This window comes from Rhipicephalus sanguineus, chromosome 9 (genome assembly GCF_013339695.2).
Source record: "Rhipicephalus sanguineus isolate Rsan-2018 chromosome 9, BIME_Rsan_1.4, whole genome shotgun sequence".
Taxonomy (NCBI): Eukaryota; Metazoa; Arthropoda; class Arachnida; order Ixodida; family Ixodidae; genus Rhipicephalus; species Rhipicephalus sanguineus.
Window position 1 is genome coordinate 114,317,827 of NC_051184.2, and position 25,945 is coordinate 114,343,771.

The window sequence follows — 25,945 nt, forward strand, 5'->3', positions numbered from 1 at the left end:
TCGAGCACATACAGATGTCACAGGCAGACAAAGCGGAGATTAACAAACAAGTTGACGCCCTCATTAAGCAAGGTGTTGCGAGGCCTTCGTTGCCCCCCTACGCCGCACCAGTCATCTTAGCGGAAAAGAAGGGCGAAGGACGTATCGTCTATGTATTGACTACCGCAAGCTCAACACCATCAAGGTACCGGACTATCAACCAATTCCATGTATAGACGATATTCTTGACCACTTGTGGAAGGCGGAGTTTTTCACCACGTTGGATGTAACGTCCGGATACTGGCATGTCCGAATCCATCCCGACGATGTTCAGAAAACTGCGTTTGTCACGGCTATTGCTCATTATGAGTGCATGTTCGAAACGGGCGGCGAAAAACAAGGGACAACATGCATAACCAATTCGAACATGCATAACCAATTCCAACTTGCCCAGGCATCAATTCTTCTTCATTATGAGTGGTTGGTAATGCCGTTCGGGTTAAAAAACGCTTCGGCTACATTTGAAAGAGCCATGAAATCAATAATAGCCAAACATCAGCTCACTAATGTTAACAACTACTTTGACGATGTGGTCGTATACTCGGAGACATTTGACGATTATATACGACACCTCGAGGCCTTATTGAAAGCTCTTAAAGCCGAGAACGTAAAACTAAAACGAAAAAAGTGCTAGTTTGCAAGATCCAGCATTGAATGTTTGGGCCACAAAATTTCACAAGGAATAGTGACACCAAAGCAAAGAAACGTGGCTGCAATACTCATACTTCCGACACCTAAACGAGAGAAAGATCTCCAGCGTTTCCTGGGTACTCTAAACACTTACAGAAAGTACATCCCTCATTTCAGTGATATCGCTCTTCCCCTCACGAAACTATTCTGCAAAGGCAGCAAGTGGTCGTGAACAGAAGCATGCGAGCAAGCCTTTCGGGAACTGAAGGAGCGAATGACTGAAAAGGCGCTTCGCATATACGATCCTTCTAGACCATGTACTGTGTACTGTGACGCGTCTGCCGAAGGCATTGGTGCAGTGCTGAAGCAGCCTGGCGAAAAAGGCAAGGAACATCTCATTGCCTATTATTCCCGCAAACTACCTAAGCATGAGATGAAATATGCTATTACAACGAGAGAATGCCTTGCCATTATACATGTCATTGATAAATGGCATTGCTATCTTCGCGGAAAGCCATTCACTGTCGTAACGGATCACTCTGCACTTCAGTGGTTGAAGAATGTTAAGAATCCTCAAGGTCGTCTCTTCCGGTGGTCTTTAAAGCTGTCCATGTATGAAGTCAACATCAAACATCAAAAAGGCGTAAGCAACGTAGAAGCGGATACACTCTCCAGAGCCCCCATAGTTCAACTTCTGTCACACGACGAACTTCAACGATGCACCAATGAGCACCCAAGAGGACCGTATTCATTGGAAAACAACATGGTCATCGTCAAAAGAAAAGGACTAAGGAAGATATATGTGCCGCATGAACTGCGCCCTACCATTCACATCAACATTTCGGGCATGTCGGAGTGGAGAAGACACTGTCACTCCTGTCTCCGCAATACTATTGGCCGGATATGGTAACCGATGTTGCCACCTATATTCGGCATTGCGATACATGCCAGAGAGGTAAGAAGACGAAAACAATGAAGTATCCGACACTTGAATCACAGGCTCCAGCTGAAGAGCCCTTTGACCTCTTCGCAACGGACACCATTGGAGGATTTTCTGGATACGGCTCATCAAAAAAGTTTATTCATTCGGTTATTGATCATGCTACTCGCTGCGTATGGGCGTTCGCTCATAAAAGTGAAAACAGTGACGCCTGCATCTCACGCATGAAAACCATTTTCGCTGCGGGAAAACCAAGGAAGTTCCATTCAGATCGTGGAACGGGATTCACTGCAGGAAAATTTAAGCAGTTCCTAAAGCACAACCGAATACATCAACTCTTCACTTCGTCTCATCATCCGCAATGCATTGGTATGAACGAGCGGACAAACCAGACCATTGTAACCAGACTTAAATGTAAGATCAATGACGAACCACAGAAGTGTTGGACAAAACTGCTCTCGGAGGTAATAGACGAGTACAACAGAACGCCCCACGAAGTTACCGGCTACGCACCTTCATTCTTGATGTACGGAGTTCGGTCATATTCGACTATTCCGGAACGACGAGAAGAAACTGCTGAAGAAGCGCGGAAAGCTGCGGTTAACAATTCTGTCGCCTACTACAATAAGAACAAAGTCATCGATGATAGGAAATTTCTCCCGACTGAGTTCGAAGTCGGTGACTTTGTCCTTTACGAGACACCAAGGCATCCCAACAACGGCAAACTGAGTTCCATCATGGAAGGTCCTTACAAGATTCTACGCAAGGTCTCACCAGTGAACTATTAGATCAACCGCTCTGTGTTTCCCTTAGGTAGAAACTCTGATATTGTTCATGTTAGCAAACTGCGGCGTTATTTTGTACCTTCTGAACTGAGACTTTCTCGGGGAGAGGGGGAAAAGTGTAACATGTGAACAAGGCGATGGTAGGAGAAGGCGACGAGGAAAAATTACACCATCTCCCGCTAAAGGGGACCATGAGGCGATGCGAAGCCGGAGCACTTGCACGATCGCGTTCCGTTGGCGTTCGTTGGGCATGCTACCGACCTCGCGTCTTGGAACGCGAAGAGGGACGCTACGCGCGTCGTATCTTCTATCTAGCCTGGCCGTTATTTCTCACAGGGCGAGCGGGGAACGCGGTCGACAGGCGGGCGAGAGGGGGGCAGCGTAGGAGAGGAGAGAAAAGGGGAGGGGACGCGCATGCGCTCGAGCTCATCGCGGCGTTGCGCCGGAGAGAATTTCGGCATGTCCAGCCCGCGTTTCAGAGGAAGAGTGGAAAGGGGGAGGGGAGAGGGGTATGAGAGAGGGGGAGGGGAGAGGGAAAGTGGAGAGGGGAAGATGAGAGGGAAAGTTGAGAGGGAAAGAGGAGAGGGGAAGGGGAGAGGGTGAGTGGAGAGGAGGTGTGCGGAGAGGGTACGCGCATGCGCAGTAAGGGGGGTCACGCCGCACACCACCGCATTGAGCTCGGCCTTAAGATACTTCGCATCTAAAAGTGCGCGTGCATTAGAACAAATGCATGGCATCTGAACCACGACGCTTCTCTGTTTTGTAACATCACACAAGTTAGCGAGAGAGGGTTGGGAATAATGCATCTGTATAACACCTGTATGTGCGCGAGCAGTTTCCCGTTTCTTTTTCGTGACACGTCCCTTTCCATGCTTCGCTTATTCTTGCAGCATACCTTTCTAAGTCTTTACCTGGGCACGTTTTTCTGCAAACTTATCCGCACGCCCGTGTCTCTCGGGAATAATGCAGGAAGTTTCCTTTGCAATACCATTACGCAAAGCATGTTTTTTATAGCATGCCTGTATACAGTATTCCTCCAGACAATATATAAAAATGTACAGTCGTCGTTTTTATGAACTGGAACACGCGAGCGCGTGGCGAATAGCCTCGCACCGTGCATATGTGGCGCGGTGCTGTGGCGAAATGTGAAAACTAAAAGCTCCAGCCCCGTTAACCAATTTTTCCCGCTTTTACGCACCAGTTTTTTCTACCAATTCATAGAGGGTGCCAGGGGATCCACGTTATTATTTTAAAATATGTCAATAAAGGGTGCCAGGTGTTGCTCATTAATGATTCAAAATGCTTCAATACACATTGCTTTTATGGCTGCTCTCTGCTCTCCCAGAGAGGCATTTCTGGGCATAAGCACTGGCAAAGTTGAGCAAGCATGCATGCGGCCTGTAGGAACACATTTCCTATGATCACAATGTTTCCCTTCCTCACAGCCCATTGCCTCCAAATGCGAAGATCCCATGCAGCATACGAGGAATGTTCGATGCGCCAGTGCTAAGGGATGTACGACGACCATTGTAACTCGCGCACTCGTGAATCTCTGGACGAAAACATCTTCTCCATAAGAAATGGCTTCACGTGTAGACACAAGGCAGGGGGCGATCTGCTTTCCAAAAGCAGTCTTTTCTGCATTGGTCTAGGCTAGCGTGTACGTCCCCAACCAGGGACGTTTACGTGATCATCGACATATCGCGTTTGCCAAAAATGCGCGTTTATTTATGAACGATATTACATAGACATATGGGCGCCACCATGTTGGCCTGTTAAACCAATGTTTTCTCATTCGCGTTTGTCGCGACTCGAACTTATATTGTCACGAAACATCCGAATGCATCAACCCAACCGTCTTCTTGCCTATGCGTCTAATTCCACCGTAGCACTGTGTGTTTAGCTGTTAAAGATACCAAAACGGCAGGGCTACAGCCCAACGTAACGGCACCAAAGCGCACCCTTAAGATTGCCTGTAGAGCGCGCACAAGTAAGGTCCCGCCTCAGGTACTCCCATCTAGTCGAAAAGGAATTTGTTTCGTTTGGGCAGCTCACCATGACCACGTGTTCTCTTTTCAAGGGAAGCGTGCTGATTTCATCGATGGCGTCGTATACGTAAAACCTGCCGACGGCCACCGTAGAGAAATGCCCACCTCCAAGGTCCTCTGGTAAAATGCGTATTCGTATGCGCCGTACCTAAATATTACATTAGATGTCCTCGAGCTCGTGGGCCTGTCGGTGATGAACCTTGTCTGATATGACAATCCGATCTGTTATCAAGGTGAATTGTCATTTCACGCCGCCCCGATTCAGTTTCGAGGACATGAACGCCTGACCATCGATGTTGCCTGCGACAGCAGGAAGGTTGCGCTGCTAAGCGTCTGGATTAAGGTCAGATTCCCGGCATGGGGAGCAAATCAGTTGGAAGGGCGCATTGCACAATGCTAAACAAATAAATAAGTAAAGAGGGAAGAAGGAAAAAGCGTACATCAGGCATGCATACGCCCAGCTTCGGTGGGCTTTATTTTCTTCATAGAGCACGGGCTCTTGATTTTTTAGAGCGCAGCTCTCAGGCGCCCGTTTCTTCGTTTAGCGGCGTCGCCGTCGGTGTCGGCGTAACCGATAGAGCGAAGGAGGACGAAAGAAAGCGAACGCGGATTCTGTCGATATCACGAGCCACTGGCCTCTAACCTCGGTTTCTTCCTGTGTGACGCGCGCTGGCGCCTTGGTCGGAGCTCGTGCGCATGCAGGGCGGCACGTGCACTGCGGCTGGCTGGCTTGTAACCGAGCTGTCGCCGTTTCGCTTGCTTCGCGACGCCTGCAATGCCCAGAGTTGTGTGCGTAGCACTCGAGTTTGGTAGGTTCTGCGGCAATATGTAGCAAATGTTACATTACTACAACTACGGATAGCCAATACTTCAAACACAGTTGGCGTCGCCCCAAGACGAAGCTGCGCTCAGAATTCGCATTAGGCTGTATCGTCGGTGCATTTTTTTGTTTTCTGATATCTTCCCTCTGGCCTATAATTTTCATCCACCCTACATGGATGACGTAAGATTCCGTCCAAAGACCGTGGCATCGGGGCCGTTGGCCCCAAGCTGATGCTCTCGAAAACAACACATGCCGAGCCGGTATGCAGCGCAACCGTCGCTACTCTTCAGCCACACCCCACCTACCTTCTCTGTAGGCCAACTACCACGAGTCAGCAATAGCCCACTGGCGCCAGCGGACAGCGTTTGTAGTGGAGTCTCGCCATTGTAGCGGTGCGTGAACGTAATAATAAAGAATTTTAGATAAGGTTTCGCGTAGCATGAGGGCAATAGCCTCGTTGCTCGTCACAGTCGAGAGGACATTCAAATGAAACACGTAATCCGAGAAAAAAGTCATCCAACAAACTTGCGCTACAGTTAGCTCTGAAACGGAAGACCAGCCTTTTCTCGCTTAAGTTCATTTCGCTCCATTGACAGTCGACAAGCTCGTCACCTCGAGGTGGGATAGTCAGGACAGCTTACTGCTGCCCATGTTCGAGCCACTGTTCTCCATTAAAAAGGCTGCACGGCGCATCCCCGCTCTGCGAGGCGGGCGCTTGTGAAGCCACCGGAAGGTCCCCTGTTTGTCCCGGAAGCTGGCGTCTTCTGTCCGTTTCAGTCGCGCAATTCAAATATTATCGGGTGGCAGCTGCTGTTATGATCGTTTTTCTTTTTCATTTTTTCAAACTCTGCGATTACGCCTCACTTTAGACGCCGACGAACGCTACACGAAAGATGACAGACTCCGGGCCGACACCGTCCGAATACGGCGGAGTGCTGCTTGTACAAAATTCGTAAAAAGTAATGCAACTTTGAGGTACTTACGCGTGAAATGTCTTCCCTGACGACTTTTCCGGTCTATTCGTACAGTTTACTGCGCTACAAGCAGGTATTTCTTAAAAAAAAAAAGAGAAAAGCTCTGTTCCGGGACAAAAACGGCGGCTTTCGGTGGCTTCACGCCCGCGTGCTCGATGCGCCATCCAGCTCCTTCTAGTGGAGATCAGTGGTTCGAGCACGCAATACTCGTAATCGACAAACACTTTCTTAAAAATTGAGAAAGCAACACGCGTAATGAAAGGGTACTATTCAATTTCTCAGCTAGATAACTAACCGCATTCCCGTAGTTGGAGATGGGCAAAGGGGCTCACTTCACCGTGCGGCTCCGAACGGCCCAGCTCACTAATGTGAACCCGCTCAGTTTAACGGCTCACCGGCTCTGCACCACATAGCGTAATAAATGAAATAACGAAAGCGTGGTAAGGTTCGTATATTCCATTTTGGCATCTTGCGCACAACACAAGACACACACATAGTGCCAAAACATATGACAACAGCGGCCGTCTTCGTCGGTTGTAACTATGTCCATGTCTTGTGCTGTGCGTTGTGCGAGAACACAATAAAGAGTTTAACATGTGTGCCATACCTGGCGATAACTTTCTGAGGCAGAGGAGCTCACTCTGCGTAGCCTAAGCACCGACTTTTTCACTGAGCTGCTGCATGTAATCCTCCAAAGTAAATCTTTCTATATTACGTAGTGCCAAGAAAAAAAATAGTCATTTTTTTTTTCTTTTCTTGGCCAATATTCTTTTACATTGTGAGAAAGTTTGTCCCATGAATAATTCCCTTTTTTTCGTTATTTTTTAGCTCTATCCAGTTTGCGTTGTCAAGATCGCGTTTTCGTGACCCCTTCAAAAACGATGGCACCGAGGGGAGGCAGCAGGCGCGCATGGAAGCTTGTAAGCGAGCATAAAACATTGTTCATTAATTGTTAAGTGTTAATCGAACAGACAGAATCAAAGACCTGGGCGCCTCGGAAGAGGCATAGGTGTCTCGGGATGGAGAGTGCGCTGTCGCTTGCAGAACTTCCGTGGCATCCATAATATGTTCTTGAGCAAGCTATCATTTGTTTGCTGAGGTCGTTGTCGTAACTTCTCAGCGTATTCGTAAGCACATTACCGGAATGACAGAAGCGCTGACAGCCGCCACATCGTGGAGTTCTGCAGTTACGACAGATCTGTCCAACTTTGTAACAGCGTACACAAGTGAAGGCCGACCAGGAATCCGTACGAGGCTAAGAACTCCTCAGACAGTAAGACTGGGTGGAATGTCACCAACACGTACTCCATTAGCAAGGGACAGTGCCACATATTGATTCAGAGTTCGCATGTCTTACATCTTCTCTACCTTCCAGCTTTCCACTGATATCGACGTGTCTCTCAAATGTAGCTGTCTTGTCAACGTTCAGGAAGCCATACAAGTTTATTTTGTGAATCACAAGGCATCGTCGACTTTTTACGAGAAATACACCACGTGTCACCAGCTCTGTTTTTGTCAGCGTTGACTCGGTTCTTACAATTCACACATGGGACATTTTAAATGGGCTAATCGAACTCAATCGAGTCGTATCTACGACTTCATTATAATGGGTAATGATGTTAAAGTGTTACGGCACAGGCCTTAAGGCCATCGTTCCAGCACGGCCTTCAAGTTACAGATCTGGAATATAAATGAGCAGCAGTTAGAGAGTTCTGCCTATGAAAACGGAATACTTGGAAGTGCGAACTGCTGCAGAGGCAGATTGTTTTGCGTGGTAAGAAAAATATGTTTGTTGATTCACACTTCTCTGAGAGAGCGGTAAGCTATCCCTGAGCCAACAAGAAACGCATGGTTGTGCGTAAAAAATTTGTTATATCATGAACGATGAACGTCAATAACATTTTAACATCACATTTACTCTATAAACATTGCGAGAAAACAATCGTAGAACTTGCCACGGAGCACGGTTACAACAGACCGGCTACTGGCTAGGTACACGCAAACCCGCTACTAGCAAACTAACTACTGGCAACATCAATAGGTTGTCATAGGGCTCTTGTTTCCATATGCAAAGACCTGCACATATCGTCCAACGCTACAGATTCAACGAACAACGATTAACAGGAATTGGCCCAAAGTTTTTGTCTCACATCTTTATTATGAGGCAATCTATGTTAAGACTCTAAACCTGCAGCTCTCCAGCCTGTGCTGAAACAGTTCGGAAAGGATAACACGATCGTAATTAGAAACACCTTCGTATGTAAGGTCCTAATTAGCCGGGTTACAATTACCGCGCCTCTACTTAGCGCCATGTGAATTATCATGATCTTAATTAGCTCGGGCTTAGCTTTACACGGCTTCATTAGCATGGTCTTAGTAAGCTGTGGCTTCATTCGCTCGGCCTTAGCATGACTTTCCTTAATTAGATTGGTCATAGCAAGTCCTGATTTAATTATCTAGATATACCGCCCAGCCAATTAGCTAATCAGCAGGGCGCAGATGCAAGAGGAGTGAGCAGACAATGAATAAGAGGACCAAGAGGGCGCGCACCGGCCGACAAATGCGCTAGAATGTACAGGCCGACCATGACGTTTATACACGTGGCGCCGGCGATTAGCTCCGGCTGCCCTGTTGTAAGGCGCTGGGCCTTAGCTAATCTCAGAGGCCACGGTGCTGGTTATTCTCAAGGGTACATAGTGCAGGTATTAAACGCTTGAAAAAGAATTTAAACAACATAGACTTCCAACATATCGTAGGTAAGCATTTCTGACAGTTGTCTTGCGTGGATACACATCTGCACTCAGTGGAGCGACAAACAAGTGAAAAAAGATGCCTCTGGTTTGAAGGTACCACCAAAATTTTTCGACCGCCCTTGACGTGACGCCGCGTTTCATCGTATGCAATGGAACGCATCACGCGCTGAGGGATGGATTTGACCTTTTATTACAATAATATTTGTTGGGGCTTAGCGTCCCAATTCCACGATTTGATTAAGAGAGACGACGTAGTAGAGGACTCCGGTAATTTTGACTATCTGGGGTTCATTAACGTGACCTAAATCTGAGTATATGGGCCGCAAGCAAAAGAAAGAACAGTAGTACATCCAGCGCGCACACGCCAAGCTTCCATTGCCTCCATTTAGCCGATAGGGCAAGAGCTGCTGTATTTTAAAGCGAAGCTTGTGCTCACCCGCTTTGGAAGTAGAGTAGCATGCCAGCGGTACATAGACGCCGGCGAAAATCTCTGTTTTCCTAATACTGAGTATCTTTCTATCTCTAGTGATGGTAATGTTCCAGGCAACCCTCCTCACCAACAAACCCTCCTCTTCCACATCTGGCGCGTAAATGAAGATATGAGTAAAACAAAATAAATGTTCTTACTAATGCTGCGGTTTCGACCCGGTTCCCCCCAGCTCCAAAGCGACTGCCTTGACCACTGAGCCACGCGCCTATGCTTGTTCAGTGCAAGCTGAACTGAAGCATACGAATGCGGTGTACCGAAGGTTCAGAAAAAACAACAACAAATGGGAATCGGTAAACTTGCTGTGGGCGCTTCATTGATATATTTCCGAGTTGGCGGACTGCAAGCTATCTCCTGTACAACGCGTAATGTCGCTCTCAGAAATTGCACATTTGAGGAAGACGCTGACTTCGATAAAATTTAGTTCCTAACCCGCGTTCCCATGATCGTGTGGTGGTTCTTTCGTTGGGCCGTTCTAGAGGCTGACGAACGCTGTAAGAAACATGAAAGACGCCACGCTGATTCCACCCGACAACAACATTCCAGCGACGGGCGCTACCTATAAAGAACGAAAGAAAGAAAGAAAGAAAGAAAGAAAGAAAGAAAGAAAGGAAGAAAGAAAGGAAGAAAGAAAGAAAGAAAGAAAGAAAGAAGGGCACTACTTCAGGCACGCATTCGCCAAGGTTCGCTTGCAGTCATTTGACCGATAGGTGAACGATTCCTGATTTTATTTTTTACCTCAAACGATCCCTCTGGCCTTAAATTTCGAATGACCCCACATTAAGGTCGTAATATGTGTGTTAGGCCTCTCAGAAAAATCACAGCATATCCACGGGGTGAATGATGATGAGTGGGGCGAAGCTACGGAGGGAATCATCTGTAAACCGTGAAACTCTTCCGTGAAATGCGCCCAGTACATAATATAAAGAGTGTGAAACATCGTGTGTATATTAAACATCAAACTTTTATTGTACTGTTGGTTTACGTGGTCCCTTCATTATCACTTGTGATCGGTGAAATGCAAGGAAGAAGTCCGCTCCCGAGCGAAAGAGCGCCAAGAGCGACCGCATTCCCCGCTCGCCCTGTGCGAATTAAAGGCAAGGCTAGAGGGAAGACAGGACGCGCGTTCCACGACGCGAGGTCGGTAGCATGCCCAACGAAAGCCAACGGAACGCGATCGTGCAAGTGCTCCGGCTTTGCATCGCCTCATGGTTCCATTTAGCGTCCTAAAACCAAACATATTGCTCAAGGTGTGCCTTGCGTTTTTCGTAGAAATAATTTCTTTATCATGTACATTAAGACGAAAAGTTGAAAGCTCACTAGAGTGTATCGCCCGCAAAGTATGTCTTTTAGTGTGATTTAACTCTCGTACGGCAGGGTCCTCGCGCCGTTGCCGGTCCACCTCGCCCGTTGACGATCGGGCGAGGTGGCTACACCACTACTACTACTACACTTTAAGAAAAACATCTGGCGTTCTTTCGTTCTGCTTTTACAAAACATCTGGCGTCTTTCGTTGGTTTATTTCATCAATCAACGGCGTTTTGAACAAAATTTTTATTGTTTAATCACGCACAGGAGAAATCTCACCAGGCACTACCTTGGAGGTAAACAACGGCTGCTAATGGCAATGAGAGACAGAAGAAGTCGGCTTTTAGCTAACACTTACACTTCTACTTCTACTAACGTTTCCTACTGGAACATGCCAATGGCTGCTAATGGCGAATGAGAGACAGAAGAATTCGGCTTTTAGTTAACGCGCACGCTGCGAATTTTTTATTGTTCAACAACGCACAGGAGAAATCTCCCACCGGCACCACCTTGGAGGTCAAAGCGTAAGACTTGTTACTCACTACTACGATCACGACGACTACGAGGGACGAACGGGTGCCGCCTTAAGGAGCTTCGCCCCTAAAACACAAGGCGAGCGGGTCCGCAGCGAACTCTTCACTGTTTTGCGCCTGAACCCCTCCTGCCGTTTCTTTATGCCAACTGCTTTGCGTAAGCAACAGCTCACGGGCGTAAGCGGACAGCCTTTGTGGTGGCAGTAAGAGCGTTTGCGGCGGCGTTTGTGCTGCCTGCTACACTCTAGAATTTTACTTAAAGTTTTGCGTTTCTTACGGAAAACAGCTGGTTGCTTGCCATAGTTTAGGGTACTTTCAAATTAGGCTCATACCTTCAAAAAAAATTACGTAAGAAACTTGCGCCAAAGTGGATGCTGAAACTGAAGAGCAGTCATTCTTCGCTGCGATTCATTTGGCTCCATTGACAGTTCATTGTTCTTCTCCTTAAAGCTCGAGCTGCACAAGGGACAGCTTACTGCTCTCCCGCAGCAGAGCACGCAGTGCTGTAAATCGACCACCACTTTCCTAACGAAATAAATAGGAGAACGCTTAATGACAAGCGTACTATCTAATTTCCTAGACAAGCGGGGCTGCTTACCGCAGTCCCGCAAAGTAGTACATAATGTCATAAATGAATTAACGTAAGCTTGACAATGTTGGTATATTCTGTTTCAGCATCTAGCACACAAGACGAGGATGGAGTGAAAACCGACGAAGAGAGGCCCTGTCTTCGACGGCTGTCGCTCGGTCCTTGCCTTCTCTTTGGCGTATTGGATGCTGAAAACACATTAAATGGTTTACCATTTGTTTTATACATGGCGACAACTTTCTGTGGCAGCACAGCCAACTCTACCGAGCCGAAGCGCACACTTCTTTCACTACGCAGCTGCATGTAGCCCTCGAAAATAATTCTTTCTAGATTACGTAGCATGAAGGAATAACTAATCGCTATATTTTGTCCTTTCTATGTTCAATATATTTTGCATTGCGAGAAACCTTATCGCGTCATAAAGTTTTCTCTTTTTGCTCTTTCTTGTTTTCCGGCGTCGATTTCGCGCTTTGCTGCCCCTTAAAAACGATGGCGCCGATGCGTTGAAGCAGGCACACTTCGAAGTTTGTAAGCGAACGTGAGCGATTGTTCATCAGTTGATAAGTATTTATTGAAGCGAAAAAAACACGAAAATAAACTCCGAATCACTTTGTGGTCCGCACACGATAACATATAAAAGATCTGTGCTGTACGCAATTGAGATCTCTCTCTTCGCGATAGCCACATTAACGCCGTTTACCTGATAGTTTTCAGCAAGACCAGCAGCTTGAAGGCATAAGTGCGATGAGCAAATGTACATGACAAAAATGACGCGTCTGATAAATTGCTTTGCTTGCATGGTCGGCACTTTCGGTTCCTCATTGTCGCTGATACAAACACGTCGAAGATGGCGTAGTGTAACCTTTCGATGAGAGTGCTCTAACATGATACAATTACCAGCATTCTTCGACTGTGCATCGCGTCCTCTATTTTTCTTTTCAAAATATACGAGGCGCTCAACTTGTGACGGACGCCTTGATATCGATGATACGGTTTACAGCGTGCCTTTCTCTGTGCCAAAAAAAGAGCAAAAATAAGGGGGGGGGGGCAGGTACGCACTTGCGGTGCGAAGAATGAGGAAACAGCGGAGCCTGTGGCGCTTCCCTCCACCTCGACCTCCTCTTCACCATAAGCTAGACCCATATGCTATAGCACATGCAGGCGCTCACAATGCAACGAAACTTAGAAAATGGTTTGTTGTTTTCACGTATCATTTCCAGTTCAGTAATTCCCGCTTTGTGGTTGTCTTTGTTTTTTCGCAGGTAAAACCACTGGATTCAATAAAACAGCTTCTTACGTGTCTTCGGAATGCAGAAAATTCTATACCCGTCAGAAGGAAAGCGGATGATTTTTCAAGGGCTCGTTTATCTTTGTTAGACACAATATTAATGAGAACTAACAGACAATAACGCCAAGGAAAGTATAGGGGGTGTTATCTGTAGTATTTAGAATATAAATGTGAAGAAAGTAAAGTGGACGAAAAGATGACTTGCCGCCGGCAGGGACCGAACCTGCGACATTCGAATAACGCGTCCGATGCTCTACCACTGAGCTACGGCGGCGGTCATCCTCCCGTCCACTTTCTGGGGTATATATGTTGATTTAAGCCAAGGAGTGTTAGTCAGCGCCCATCGCAGCCATGGCGGCGAGTGTGGAACACTCTTTTTGTTTTTGCCTGTTGGCGTCACTAGCACGTGATCTTTTTACGAGCTGGCAGCTTCCTTGGCGTTATTGTCTGTTAGTTCTCATTAATATTGTGTCTAACAAAGATAAATGAGCCCTTGAAAAATCATCCGCATTCCTTCATTCATAGCGAGGGTCTCGTCCTAGCAGACTTAATGCCTTCAGGTAGTATGCGAGGGATTATTGGTCAGCTGCCAGCTCGTAAAAAGATCACGTGCTAGTGACGCCAACAGGCAAAAACAAAAAGAGTGTTCCACACTCGCCGCCATGGCTGCGATTGGCGCTGACTAACACTCCTTGGTTTAAATCAACATATATACCCCAGAAAGTGGACGGGAGGATGACCGCCGCCGTAGCTCAGTGGTAGAGCATCGGACGCGTTATTCGAAGGTCGCAGGTTCGGTCCCTGATGGCGGCAAGTCATCTTTTCGTCCACTTTACTTTCTTCACATTTATATTCTAAATACTACAGATAACACCCCCTATACTTTCCTTGGCGTTATTGTCTGTTAGTTCTCATTAATATACCCGTCAGAGTGCTCTAGCGCAGCCATTCTAATATTTTCTGCCTTTGGTGAATCTTAACGGCTGTTCGAGAGTACCACGGTACCCCTAAAGTTTTCTTGAGCATGTAGACATTCGAAAGCTAGGGGAGGAGGGGGGGAGGAGGGGGACGATAAGGCGTTTTGACGCGCGCAACCACACTGCTGCTGTGACCTGTTCTGTTTTCTTTGATATCGAAGGCCATCGCCGTTGATGCAGAACAGTCGATAATACATAGACCTGCGATGTCCCCCCGCGCCGCTCCGCGGGTCGAGTGAAGCGCCTGCCGACTTTGCACTGTCGACCATGCACTTCAGGCCCCGCGCATCGTAAGCAATGTGTTCACGCAAAGGAAGCGCCCGGTGTACAGAAGCCTGTTTTATTTTTCTCAAAACAAAATTTCGCCTCAAGGGCGAAGCAATAAACCCTTACAAAAATTCTCATTGAAAACCCATAGAGATGTTATTGAGCAATGTCCACAGATGGCGCTGCAAATACATTGTGGATCAATAGAAAAACTGTTGAGAAAACTGTTGACCAGTATTGAAAATTGGCCCGCGACTTTCAATTGAAAGACCATTATGTAAATCAACATCGATATATCGTTGAGAGGAAAAGAAACGTCAATTGAAACTACATTGTGGATCAATAGAAAAACCGTTGAGCAAGCTATTGACCAGTATTGAAAATTGGCCCGCGACTTTCAATTGAAAGACCATTACGCAAATCAACATTGATTTATCATTGAGAGGGAAAGAAACGTCAATTGAAAATACGTTGTGGATTAAGTGAAATTTCGTTGAGCTAGCCGTTGATTAGTATTGAAAATTGGCCCACGACTTTCAATTGAACGACTATTAAGGAAATCAATATTGATTTATCGTTGAAAAAACGGTGAACGTCAAATTGAAGCATTGTTGATAGGGTTTTCACATTCAACACTAAAAGGTCAATGAAACATGGGCGACGCTCATAGCCTGACTGAGATCATTCTTGATTTGGGAAAACGGCCAAATGTAAATGTAAGTACATGTGTACTGCAGGCCTAGCTAGGTCACCTCGGGCCTGCAGTACATAAGTGCCTACATTTTCATTTGCCCATTCTTTCAAAACAACAATAATCTCAATTACGCGACATAGCTTCAAATTGCTGCCAGCTGGAATAAAACCTTTAGCATCATCGTTTATGAATACACTGCTTGTTTTTCACACGCTGTAAGGTGCAGCAAAGGAGGTGATGTTTAAAACTTACTGAAATCTGTATTATATCTCGAAGTCTATCACAGTCAAAGCTATATACCAGTCTCCTCTACCAACAGATATTCACACAGGTTATATTTTAGCAGTATACATGGCTCCCTTTGTCCATTCAGGTAGTGTTTGCAGGGTGCAAACACATGTGAGTAAACGACACTTATACATGCACCCGAGGTTGGCGACACCAAGGCACATGCCAAGCAGCGACACATTAACACTGCCATGAACTTCTGTTCTTCTCTATTAGCTTGTTTTAATGGACACTAGCAGAGTTTCTGTGTAACTTGGGAAAAAAGAAGAGAACAGTTTTCTAAGTAAAATATTTATTTTTAAGCAACAACTTTTGTTCAAGTTTCTAAGTATTTGTGGTTTGACATAGCAAGAACTTCCCACTGTAATGTGCAAACCGCATCCAAGTTGACAAAATAAGTTAAACGCTATGTAAAGCACCACTTTAATAAATAAATTTTAGACAACTACAGGTATCAGAAGGTAAAAAAGCGCATAAACACTGGTGACAAGGCACACACACTACGGGAAGAAATGTGCAGAAGGAGTGAACAGGGCTCACACTGGTTTCAAAGCCCAAATTCAAGGATCTTCAAGGATTCCTATAGAAGGTTCTTGGAGGATGGAAGGCAGCATCACAAGTATCAATTTTCTGCTCTAACAAAGTTTCCAAAACAATACGAGGAGCTTTATGCATTTGAAGTAAAAAATGGGATTCAGCCAAGTGAGAACCGAGAGACAATGAAGCCAAGGAAAGTATAAAGGACATAATTTGTAGGTTTTAACTGTAGAGTAGTAATTGACATAAATGGCAAGGAATTAAACAGGTTGAAAAATCAACTTGCTGCTGATAGAGACGAAATCTACAACCTTGAGATAATGCGTCCGATACTCTACCTGATCATATTAGCTTCCTACTGTGCACAAAATTCACAACATTAATGCAGCTGCTGGGACATCTTTTATATTAGATAAGTAATCTTGTTCAGCTCCCCCGTCTCACTTTTTCAGGCATTGAGAAACTGTTCAGTTTTATGACGATGATGTACGACGCTTCTACTTTTTCCGAGTACTGACCTGCTAAACAACAAAATAGTAATGACCGCTTCAAAATTTTATCCCCAATTTTTACAATTAGATCGTTGAATACATTTTTGACTCCGTGCAGTCATCATGCTTCTCCTGTTTTTGGGCTTTGATAACAATTGAGTCAAGTGCGAATTGGATTTATGCCAGTAGAGCAATCAACTTAGCAAATATCCTCTACATATAAAGTCAAGTTTCTTGCCTACACAAAAGATCAATAACAATCACTACATGGGAGTCAATCACTAAGCCTGAGCAGCAATGCCATCAGCTTTAGTCAGAAGTACTTGGTTTCTAGCACAAAGCATCAACCTTTTTTTTCACATTTTGCCTGCATTATAGGACAGTGGACGTTTGTTGACCTAGAAGATCTATCACACGTAGTGGGCTTGCTATAGAAGAAGCGAAACTAGCATAAGCGCTGGAAGTGAAGTCGAGTCCCAAGGAGCCAAATCAAGAGAAAGGGGGAGAAGGCGGACCGGCAGTTGCGGAAACGAAATGAATGATCGGTCAAGCAGTGATGCAAGCAAGGTAAACACAGTAGCGGAATCATCACTGAGCACGACATGTTCCCTCAGTTTGCTAGACAAATGTTTACAGAACACAGAAAGAAATTGGTATTGTCAATATTGGGCACTATATCCTAAGAAATTCCAAGGGTTTCAGGGCTTTAAAAATGCACTTATACTTTTTCAAGGGTTTTCAATCGTTTCAAGGACCTGCATGCACCCTCAGTAAAGGAGCAGATCACAACTTAAAGTGGAATGTGTGCCCTATGAATACCACCAAAATATGTGATTGCAAACTTGAAGCTTGATTGAGCGCTCACTTAATGCAACTGTGCATAAACTTACACATTACAATATTGCATCACTTGACTAGTGAATGCAATTAATGTAAAATTAGAGTAACGCGATTGTTCATACACTTGCACATTATAAAATCACAGTCGTTCACTATCGGTAGCACCACCCCTCTTCATCTGTTCAGGCAACTTCGGTTCCCTCGACAGAAGTGGGGCCAAGGCGTTCTTTACATTCGTGGCCAGCGATTTGTGACAGATGAAGCCTGCGACAGAAGGACAGGGCACTTATAACTAAAAGTTCCACGAGAAAAATATAACAAACTTTGCACACGTCACGATGAAATTATTTGATTAGTTCTGTATGGGTATAACTGCAGTGCATGACCAGCACAATGCGTTCCCCAGTAAAAATGCAAAAGAGGGCAAGAACGAAAAGCACGCTGTTCCAGAGCTTTATGAATACCTTCTATGTCAAAGGTGTGAACCATACTTTACCACTTTGGCTGCAACGTAATTTTCAGCTAGACATATAACAAACATAAGAGGAGAGACAGGGCAGAGCTCTTGCCTTCAACTGCTGAAATTCATTCACAAACCCAGAGTATCCCCAATGGACAAACAAATGATCCAACAAGTGTGCCAGAATAACATTCAAGCAGGCCATCAAACAATTTTCACTGGCGACAGAAGTCACTGTTGGTAAGCTTCTTAAGATATGCCACTTCTTGCCCAGCGAGTTCAAAAATGGCACGCTTACATACTTATCACCAGCCATGAAAATGCAGCAGTCTTACTGCCTGTCTGTCTAGAGAGCAGTCAGAGCCCACATATCTAGTTAAAAACACGAGTTACGTTTTTAGTTTTAACAGTCAAATAAATAGAGTGCGTTGCTCAGTGGATTTGCTTGCACGTAAAGTGACTTCCTTACATGTCTGGTTGTTTCAATTTCGTCAGCTGAAGCCTAGCGCTCTCTGGCAGTTGAGCTGCCAAAAAGATTGAGCTGCCTCTGCCCCTTCACTCTTTATTTTCCTGTTCAGCATAGGCGTTAGGAGATATGTCACAGCTAAAGCAATCACACAAACCTGCCCAACTCTCTTATTTAACATTGCCTACTGAGTAACAATATGTTTACTAAGAAAACTTACAAAAACTACGAGACATTTTGAAGTAATTTTGTCTGTTTACCCAAGTGAGATGCAAACAGCTTTTGAAAGTTCGTATCGTGTAGCATATTTTCATTGCTCCTAAACAAAATTCCACCACGCCACAAGAATTAAGAGTAGCTTCAATTTAATTTGCATCGTACAAGCTGATATGCTGTTAAGTGCATTTTGTATGTCATAATTACTGTTCATAGGCTTCTCTACAAACAATAGTAATAACACGGCTGACAATGAAGTGTGTTTTCAAACTTCAGAACACCATTTTACTTTGGCTTTACTGCAGTTATGCAAGTTGGTTAGACTAAAGCCTGCAGAACACAACAGCTATAAGAAATGCTCTGTTTCAAAAGCGGCATATTCACTGTGGGTATACTTGTAAGAGTATTATTATAACTATAAACCCACACTTACTGACAAGCAGTCTACGACAGCCAAATGCTCCTTTTGAAGTAAGAAATCACGAAAGAGTTGAACAGTTTCACAGTGGTATTCTAAGGTACATGCCACAGTTTGTAAGAAGCGAAAAATAGCAGCAACTACTGGTTTTCATTAAAAAGGTTTTGTTCTCTCTCTCTCTCTAGCAGACATCAAACGCCTGTTCAGAGCTGTTTGATTTAGTCAGCTTGTTGAAAAAAGTTAAACACGTTTTCCCTAACTTAGCGGCGAAGTTGATTGATGGCGTGTTATAAATGGGCTAGGTGCTTACCGGCAAACAAGCACCAAGCATCACATGCAAATATAAGGGGACCACCAATCACACAAGACATTGAATAACTCATCTGGAATACAATATCCTATTAGCTTGTAGTGAAGTTTTAAACAGCAGACGGGACAATGTTAACGACCAAGCTATGGAACGCGCAAACAATAAGAATATCAGGGGTTTAACGACCCAAAACCACGATATGATTATGAGAGATGCCGTAGTGGAGGACTTTGGAAATTTCGAACACCTGGGGTTCTTTAACGTGCACCTAAATCTAAGTACACGGGCCTCAAACATTTTCGCCTCCATCGAAAATGCAGCCGCCGCGACCGGGATTCGATCCCGCAAACTTCGGGCCAGCAGTCGGGCGCCATAACCATTAGACCACCGTGGCATGGGCGAAACAATGTAAAAAAGAATATGGAAGTCACTGAGCATTACAGTACAAGGAGCATGCATGCAAAAATTTCCTTCATCTGGTGACAAGATAGGCAGCAGAATTAACATTGCTCAATGATAAGACACCTGATGTGTCCCTTTTTTCCTTTCCTCTGTGAAAATTACTTTTTGAAACTGCAATATATGGCTGGATTTTACTAATAACATTCAGTTCGTGGTCAGCATTCTGGCTGTGCTCTACCAGTCTTGCTCTTCATTATTGCTGTTTTGCACATAAAGGTAAAGAATAAAATTCGGCAAATCCCACGTACCGTGGGAGTCGATGTTATGCGAAGCATGCGGCGGGAAGGTGACTGTGGCGTACTTTTTTTACTGACCGAAGCGTTACGAAATGAAGCTAAAGATTTGTATAAACTTCATACGCACATATATATGCTGAAAAGCCGCATATGTGTTATAAACCAGCTGTTTACAGTTAGCTAACGCTGCCAACGGCAATGTGGGTATTACCAACTCCAGAAGCGGTAAGCTGATATGTAGTGCTTATACTTGTCCGTTATCGTGGAGAGGAAGTGTGTGGAGGGCGCTTGCGCATGCGCAGTGAGGGTGGTCACGCCGCACACCACCACCGGATTAAACTCCGCTATAAGATGCTTCACATCTGAAAATTGAATTTCTAACGCGCGTTTCCATGATGGCGTGATGGTCCTTTCGTCGGGCCGTTCTAGACGCTGACGAACCTGGTTTTTTGTTCATACGTGCTATTTATTTTCGTGGCGTATGAGCAATAAACTTCAGTTGTTCGTCAGCGCCTGTGTCTGTGCCTTTTCTTGTGTCTGTTCGTACTCGTCTCTACGCGCTGTTTCCGTCTCAGTATGAACAATCAACTAGCTCGAAACGTGTTATTCCTTGAAGAGAACATGAAAGACGCCATGCTGATTGAGTCTGAAAACAGGGTTCCGGGGACGGCCGCTACCTATATTAAAAGTGAATGCTTACGTTAGGAGGAAGCATTGCGCAGTGGCAAAGGAAGAAAAACAGAAAGAAAGGAAGAAAGAAAGGAAGAAACAAAGACTGAAAGGAAGAAAGAAAGAAAGAAACAAAGAGAGAAAGGATGAAAGAAAGAAAGAGAGAAAGAAAGAAAGAAAGAGAAAAGAACACTGCATCAGGCACACATACACCTAGGTTCGCTTCCTCCCATTTTCCCGATAGGGCAAGGGTTCCTGATTTTAGTTTTTATCTCAAACCTTCTCTCTCGCTTTAAATTTCGAATGAAACCACATTAAGGTCGTAATATGCTGGCTGAGGCTCACAGAAAGAACACAAGGGGAGCGGGTCCGCACCGCAATCTTCGCTATTCTGAAGTTGTGCACCTGAACCCCACCTCCGTTTCTTTACGCCAAGTGCTCTCAGTAAGCAACAGCTCGCGGACGCAAGCGGACAGCGTTTCTGGCGGTAGTCCCATCATTCTGGCTGCGTCTGCACGTAAGAATCTAGAATTGTACTTAGGGTTCCGTGCTTCTTACGGAAAGTGGCTCGTTCCTTGTAATAGTTTGGAGTACTTTCATATTAAACGCTTAAGTTCAGATAAAGATTAAGTAAGAAACTTGCGCCACATCTACTGCTGAAACGGAACACCAGACAGCTGTCGCTTCTGCCCATTTCGCTCCATTGTCCGTTCCGCTCTTGCGCGTCTTACTGCTTACCCACAGTAGAGCACGCAGTGCTGTACATCGACCACTACTTTTCTAAAGAATTATCAGGAAACGCTCACCCCCTATTCATCAACGTGACTTGACTCGAAGTTGACTTCCGGCTTGCTTGAGGCGGCGACATCGCACTTCATAAACCTACCGTGACTTGAAGCGCCATCTCGAAGCGAACTTCGAAGGACAAGCTCGGATTCAATCCGAAGGCAGCTCCGCAGCTACCTTCAGCCCGACTTGAAGCCGCCGCGAGCGCGTTAGCGAGTAAACATGGCGGACTTCGCTCGTCGGCTCGATGCATTTGAATTCTGATGTCGCGCTAACGACATTCTTTTCGGCGAGATAAATGCGCTGCCACGAGTGCCACGACGAGTGCTTCGGGACCTGGAAAATCCACTGGACATATACAGTAACGAGCAGTTCCTCGCATGCTACCGTTTCTCTAAAGAAACTGTGCGAGAGCTGTTGACAATGCTGCCGCTTGAATGTTCTGGTGAGCTCGGCTCGGTCATCTATCTGTAACTGTGTCTTCTAAACAAAGCTGTGCAAATTATATAGCCGAGAGCCAGTACGTGGCTCTTCTTTTCAACGTGCACTCAGGAGGAATATGTGCGATATTTTAACAAAAAAGAAAATTAGTGACGCCACGGCTACTAGCACATCAACATTCACGACAAGAATGTTGTTGTATAAAAATTGTTCATATTACAGCAGGAAAGTCTTTTCACTAATTTCTGTGTAAAGTGAACTATTTTTTCTTACACCGTGGCGTTGGGCTCACGCACAAATGTAAGCAAAACCACCGGGGTAGCTTACCAGCTAAGGTGTCGCGCGGTGAAGCACGAGGACTCGGGTTCAATACCCCGCCGCAGCAGTCCCATTTCGATGGGGCAAATTGTAGAAACGCCTGTTCACTTCAGAATTCTTTTGTGCACGTTAGAGAGCCCTTTTCTGGTTGCACTTACTCTAGAGCAGCTCACTACTGCCTACTTAGTCGTAATAATAACGTGTTGTTGCTGCAAAATGTTGGCACATCATCTTTTGCTTAACGTTATACGCAGCAGCTCTGTTACTTCTGGCACGCGAGATTCATTTTTGTGTTTACAAAAGTGCCTTACGTCAAACTCCACTGCCGCAACGAAAAGCTTACTGATATGTGCCTTTTCTCAAATATGTGTGAACAGTTTTTCAGAGTACTATGTTGATGAGTGTCTTGCATGTTCTTTGGATACAATAATTTGCAGGCTGTCACCGAACCACACCCACAGTTTTACGATGTGGTTGCCAGCTGGCCTGGTTCAATCCACGCCAGCAGAATTTTTGACAGGTCTTATGTCCGGCTGCTGTATGAGGAGCGCAGAGTGCCCGGGGTGCTCCTTGGAGATATGGGATACGCCTGCCACCCATTTCTAATGACTCTATTTCACAATCCAGCCAAGGAAGACACGGGACGAGTCAGGCAAGTACAGCCAGAATTTCTAACGCATTTGAACTGTTTTTCAGACAGGTAAACGTGAACTTTTTATTTATCGAAACAGGTATAGCAAGTCGCATACTAACAAGCAAATCGGTAGAACGTGCGTTTGGTGTTTGGAAGCGGCGCTTCCCGTGCCTCGATATGAAGTTACAGCACAAGCCTGAACGAGCCGTCACGATAATAACTGCATGTGCGACATTGCAGAATCTGGCGTGCCTTCAGAGCGATGCGGAACCTCCAGTAACCATTTCTGCAAGCGCACCCAGCAACCACCGCCACAGAAAAAGGTAGCGACAGCACTCGCATCTCCCTCCATTCACCAACGACGTTGCAGATACCATGCCAGGATCGCGAGTACGAGATCTGCTTGTGAGTAGATGTTTGACCTAACTGAGGGATTTTCAGCTCACAGCCATGGCTGCCCCAGCTCGACAGAGTTGCACACACTCTACCATCTGCACTGGCATAGGCATGGTGTGGTGTATCACGGTGAAGACAAATAAACTTTTCATTTGTGCGTGACACGTTTGACAAACATCTTATGTGTGCATGTGTATATGTACACGCACACATACAAACGCATGCCACCAACACACATGGAACATGGTTGAATTCCCCCACTCCCCCCCTTTGAAAAAAAATTTTGGCTACCCTACAGCACCACGTATCGAGAAGAATTCGAGATCAAGTCAAACCTTTTATTTTCCTTCCTGTAGGCGCTTCAACTTCAAATCTTTTATATCTTTTTGCCGCTGCAGGATGTCCATTTGGAGCTTGTGCTCCTCATCTCGTTTTTGTAGTTTGTCGGTGTGATCTTCTTCCATCAGCCTCATGCGCAAGGTGTGTTTCTCGTGCAACAGTGCAAAGCTTACGTCAACCTCTTCCGAAAGGCTTCTCTGCTGCAAAGACAGCCTGCCTCTAGGTATGGTTGATTCGGCTGGGGCAGCTGTCACATTTGCAGCTGTTGCTGGCGGAGCTACTTCGGTCGACTCTAGATCGGTCGGGGGTGCTGTAGCGTTGGTGTCGTTGTCAACTCCCACACAGGTGTGGCTCCCTGGATGGTAGTCATCCTCTGCAAGAATATGACTGTACTGTCCAACAAGAGAATACACAGCACATTGCCTCAGATATGAGTGGAGTTTTCAAATTCTCGACAAGCTGCTTGTTTTCATTCCACCTTGTATTCATACACACATTTTTTGAAAGCGTACATGCAAACTCGTGTCATTTATGTAGCTAGAGCACTGGTTTCCTAATATAACACTGCACTTCTATAACGTTGTACATGTACATGCAGTACTAATAAATAAATGTAACCTCCTGACGTTGCAATTTGTTTTCATTTTTCTCAATACCAGTGACTGCAAAAAGAACTTCTAGCCTGTAAGAAAAATACAATGATTAACCCAGAAATGTGGATGGTTGTGAGAAGAATGCAGTAACAGTATGTTTGAAATAGGTAAGCTTATTTTGCTAGCCACAAAGAGTATGCTGTTTATTTTATGTTTGTTGTACACTTTTTCTTGACCCCACAGTGTTGTAAAGATGAGTTCTGCAATCATAATTAGTAGGTTTGCAGCGACGGACAAACAAATATACGTGTAGGCAGTGTAGTACCATAAATGTCATGCGGTGGATCATCTTCTGTCATCATTGGCCGTGGGAGCTGAGAACGGGTTCACTTGACACTGGTGCCAGGTACGTCGCTCCATCACTGTCGTAGGCATTCGGAATGCGGGTCGCCCTGTGAGATGCCACTGCCCCAACGAGTGCCGACACGGAATCCATCGGTGGCGGGGCGGTCCGCCTCCTAAAAAGTCGCATAGCAAAATAAACATGACTTCAGGTTTCTGCTATTTCAATCTCCACAGAAAAACAAAACTACATGATCACATCAATATTTCGCCGGTACGATAACAGAGAAAAATACCTATATAATATTAGTTGGCGTTCGATTTCCCGAAACCACGATATGATTATGAGAGAAGTCGAAGTGGATAGCTCCGGAAATTTCGACCACGTGGTTTTACTTAAGACGCACCTACGTCCGAGCACACGAGCCTCTATCAGAATGCGGCCGCCACGGCCGGAGTTCGATCCCGCGACCTTCGGTTTAGCATTCCAGCACCGGGACTAGGGGCCTAGGCAGAAATTTCTTTCGGAAGTGGGTGGGGGGGCGGCACGGGCCTGGTGTGCCACCCCCTGGAATACGCCATATATGAAAATGCCATACATATTCGTTGTACTACATCACGGTTGCGTAAGCGTGCTTCGACTGCAGAAGACCGCATGCCTATGGGGGATAAAGCGCGAGCGCTATACCTACCGATGAATAATTGCGTGCACTTTCGAATTAATTTGATGTCCCTGAGCTGGCCGCAATCATGACACGTGCACCCGCTTGGCGAACGTTATAACGCACTTTGTATACAGAAACCTTGGCAGCACGGCTGACGTGGCAATAATTACGCACGGTGCCATGTCGGTCGCAAAAGAAGCTGACCCGAATCATACTTTTTGTGCACGACTGGCCGCTATCTTCAGCACGAGCAACTGAGCTAATCGCAGCCGAGTAATTTGATCCGGGCGGCACCCGATCGCAGTCGAATGCGCATCGTGTTACAACCGTAAAACAAGGCACTCACCTGTTTTGAAAACTTTTCTCTTCCGCGCGTTCCTCCTTCCACTTCTGCTTCATATTTCCCCAACACTTCTTGAGACTTCTGAGGTCCCTGGACGTCACGCCTTGGTTACTGTTGAACTGTTTTGCGAGCTCTGTCCATGTATCTGTCTTCTTGTCAATAGATACGACGTCTGTTTTCTTGCACTCCAGAATGTGCTTGTATTTGTTCCCCAGGCCGACGAATATAAATTTTTCTTCTGCGGTGAAGCGCGGCGCTGATTTCGCGCACTTGTTCCAGAATCCACGTTCAGTATTGCCGAAAAAAAAAACGCCAGGCCTGCGCTGAAATCGTAGCACAGTCACAGCGAAAGCTGGAAGAGCGGCGTTTCTAGAGCCCGTTGTAAGCTCTCTGGGGCTACAATAGAAGTACACTAGAATGGTACCCACTACGCCATAAATCACAATTTTTGTGAAGTTGGGAAGCACCTACTAAGCCATTATTCGTCATTCTGCGGAGAAACGAGGCACCAGCTACACGTCTGTAAGGCATTATGTGCACTTTGGTGACGCGACGACTGA

General features: G+C 45.7%; 1 protein-coding gene and 1 long non-coding RNA gene across 2 annotated transcripts in view; one reads left to right on the forward strand and one right to left on the reverse strand.

Annotated features, from left to right (window-relative positions):
* LOC125759967 (uncharacterized) overlaps positions 1–23,675 on the forward strand; it is a 59,832-nt gene extending 36,157 nt beyond the window's left edge. Inside the window, exons 7-9 of the mRNA XM_049419509.1 lie at positions 22,511–22,725; positions 22,770–22,773; positions 23,544–23,675. Of these exons, the coding sequence (XP_049275466.1) occupies positions 22,511–22,725; positions 22,770–22,773; positions 23,544–23,675 (351 nt within the window). The remainder of the gene's footprint in view (positions 1–22,510; positions 22,726–22,769; positions 22,774–23,543) is intronic.
* A 16-nt stretch (positions 23,676–23,691) lies between these two features.
* On the reverse strand, positions 23,692–25,533 carry LOC119404367 (uncharacterized). Its single transcript, XR_007417402.1, has 3 exons — positions 25,385–25,533; positions 24,361–24,550; positions 23,692–23,815 (listed from the first exon to the last, which is right to left on the reverse strand). It is a non-coding gene; the product is annotated as an uncharacterized LOC119404367 (long non-coding RNA).
* Positions 25,534–25,945: the final 412 nt, after the last annotated feature.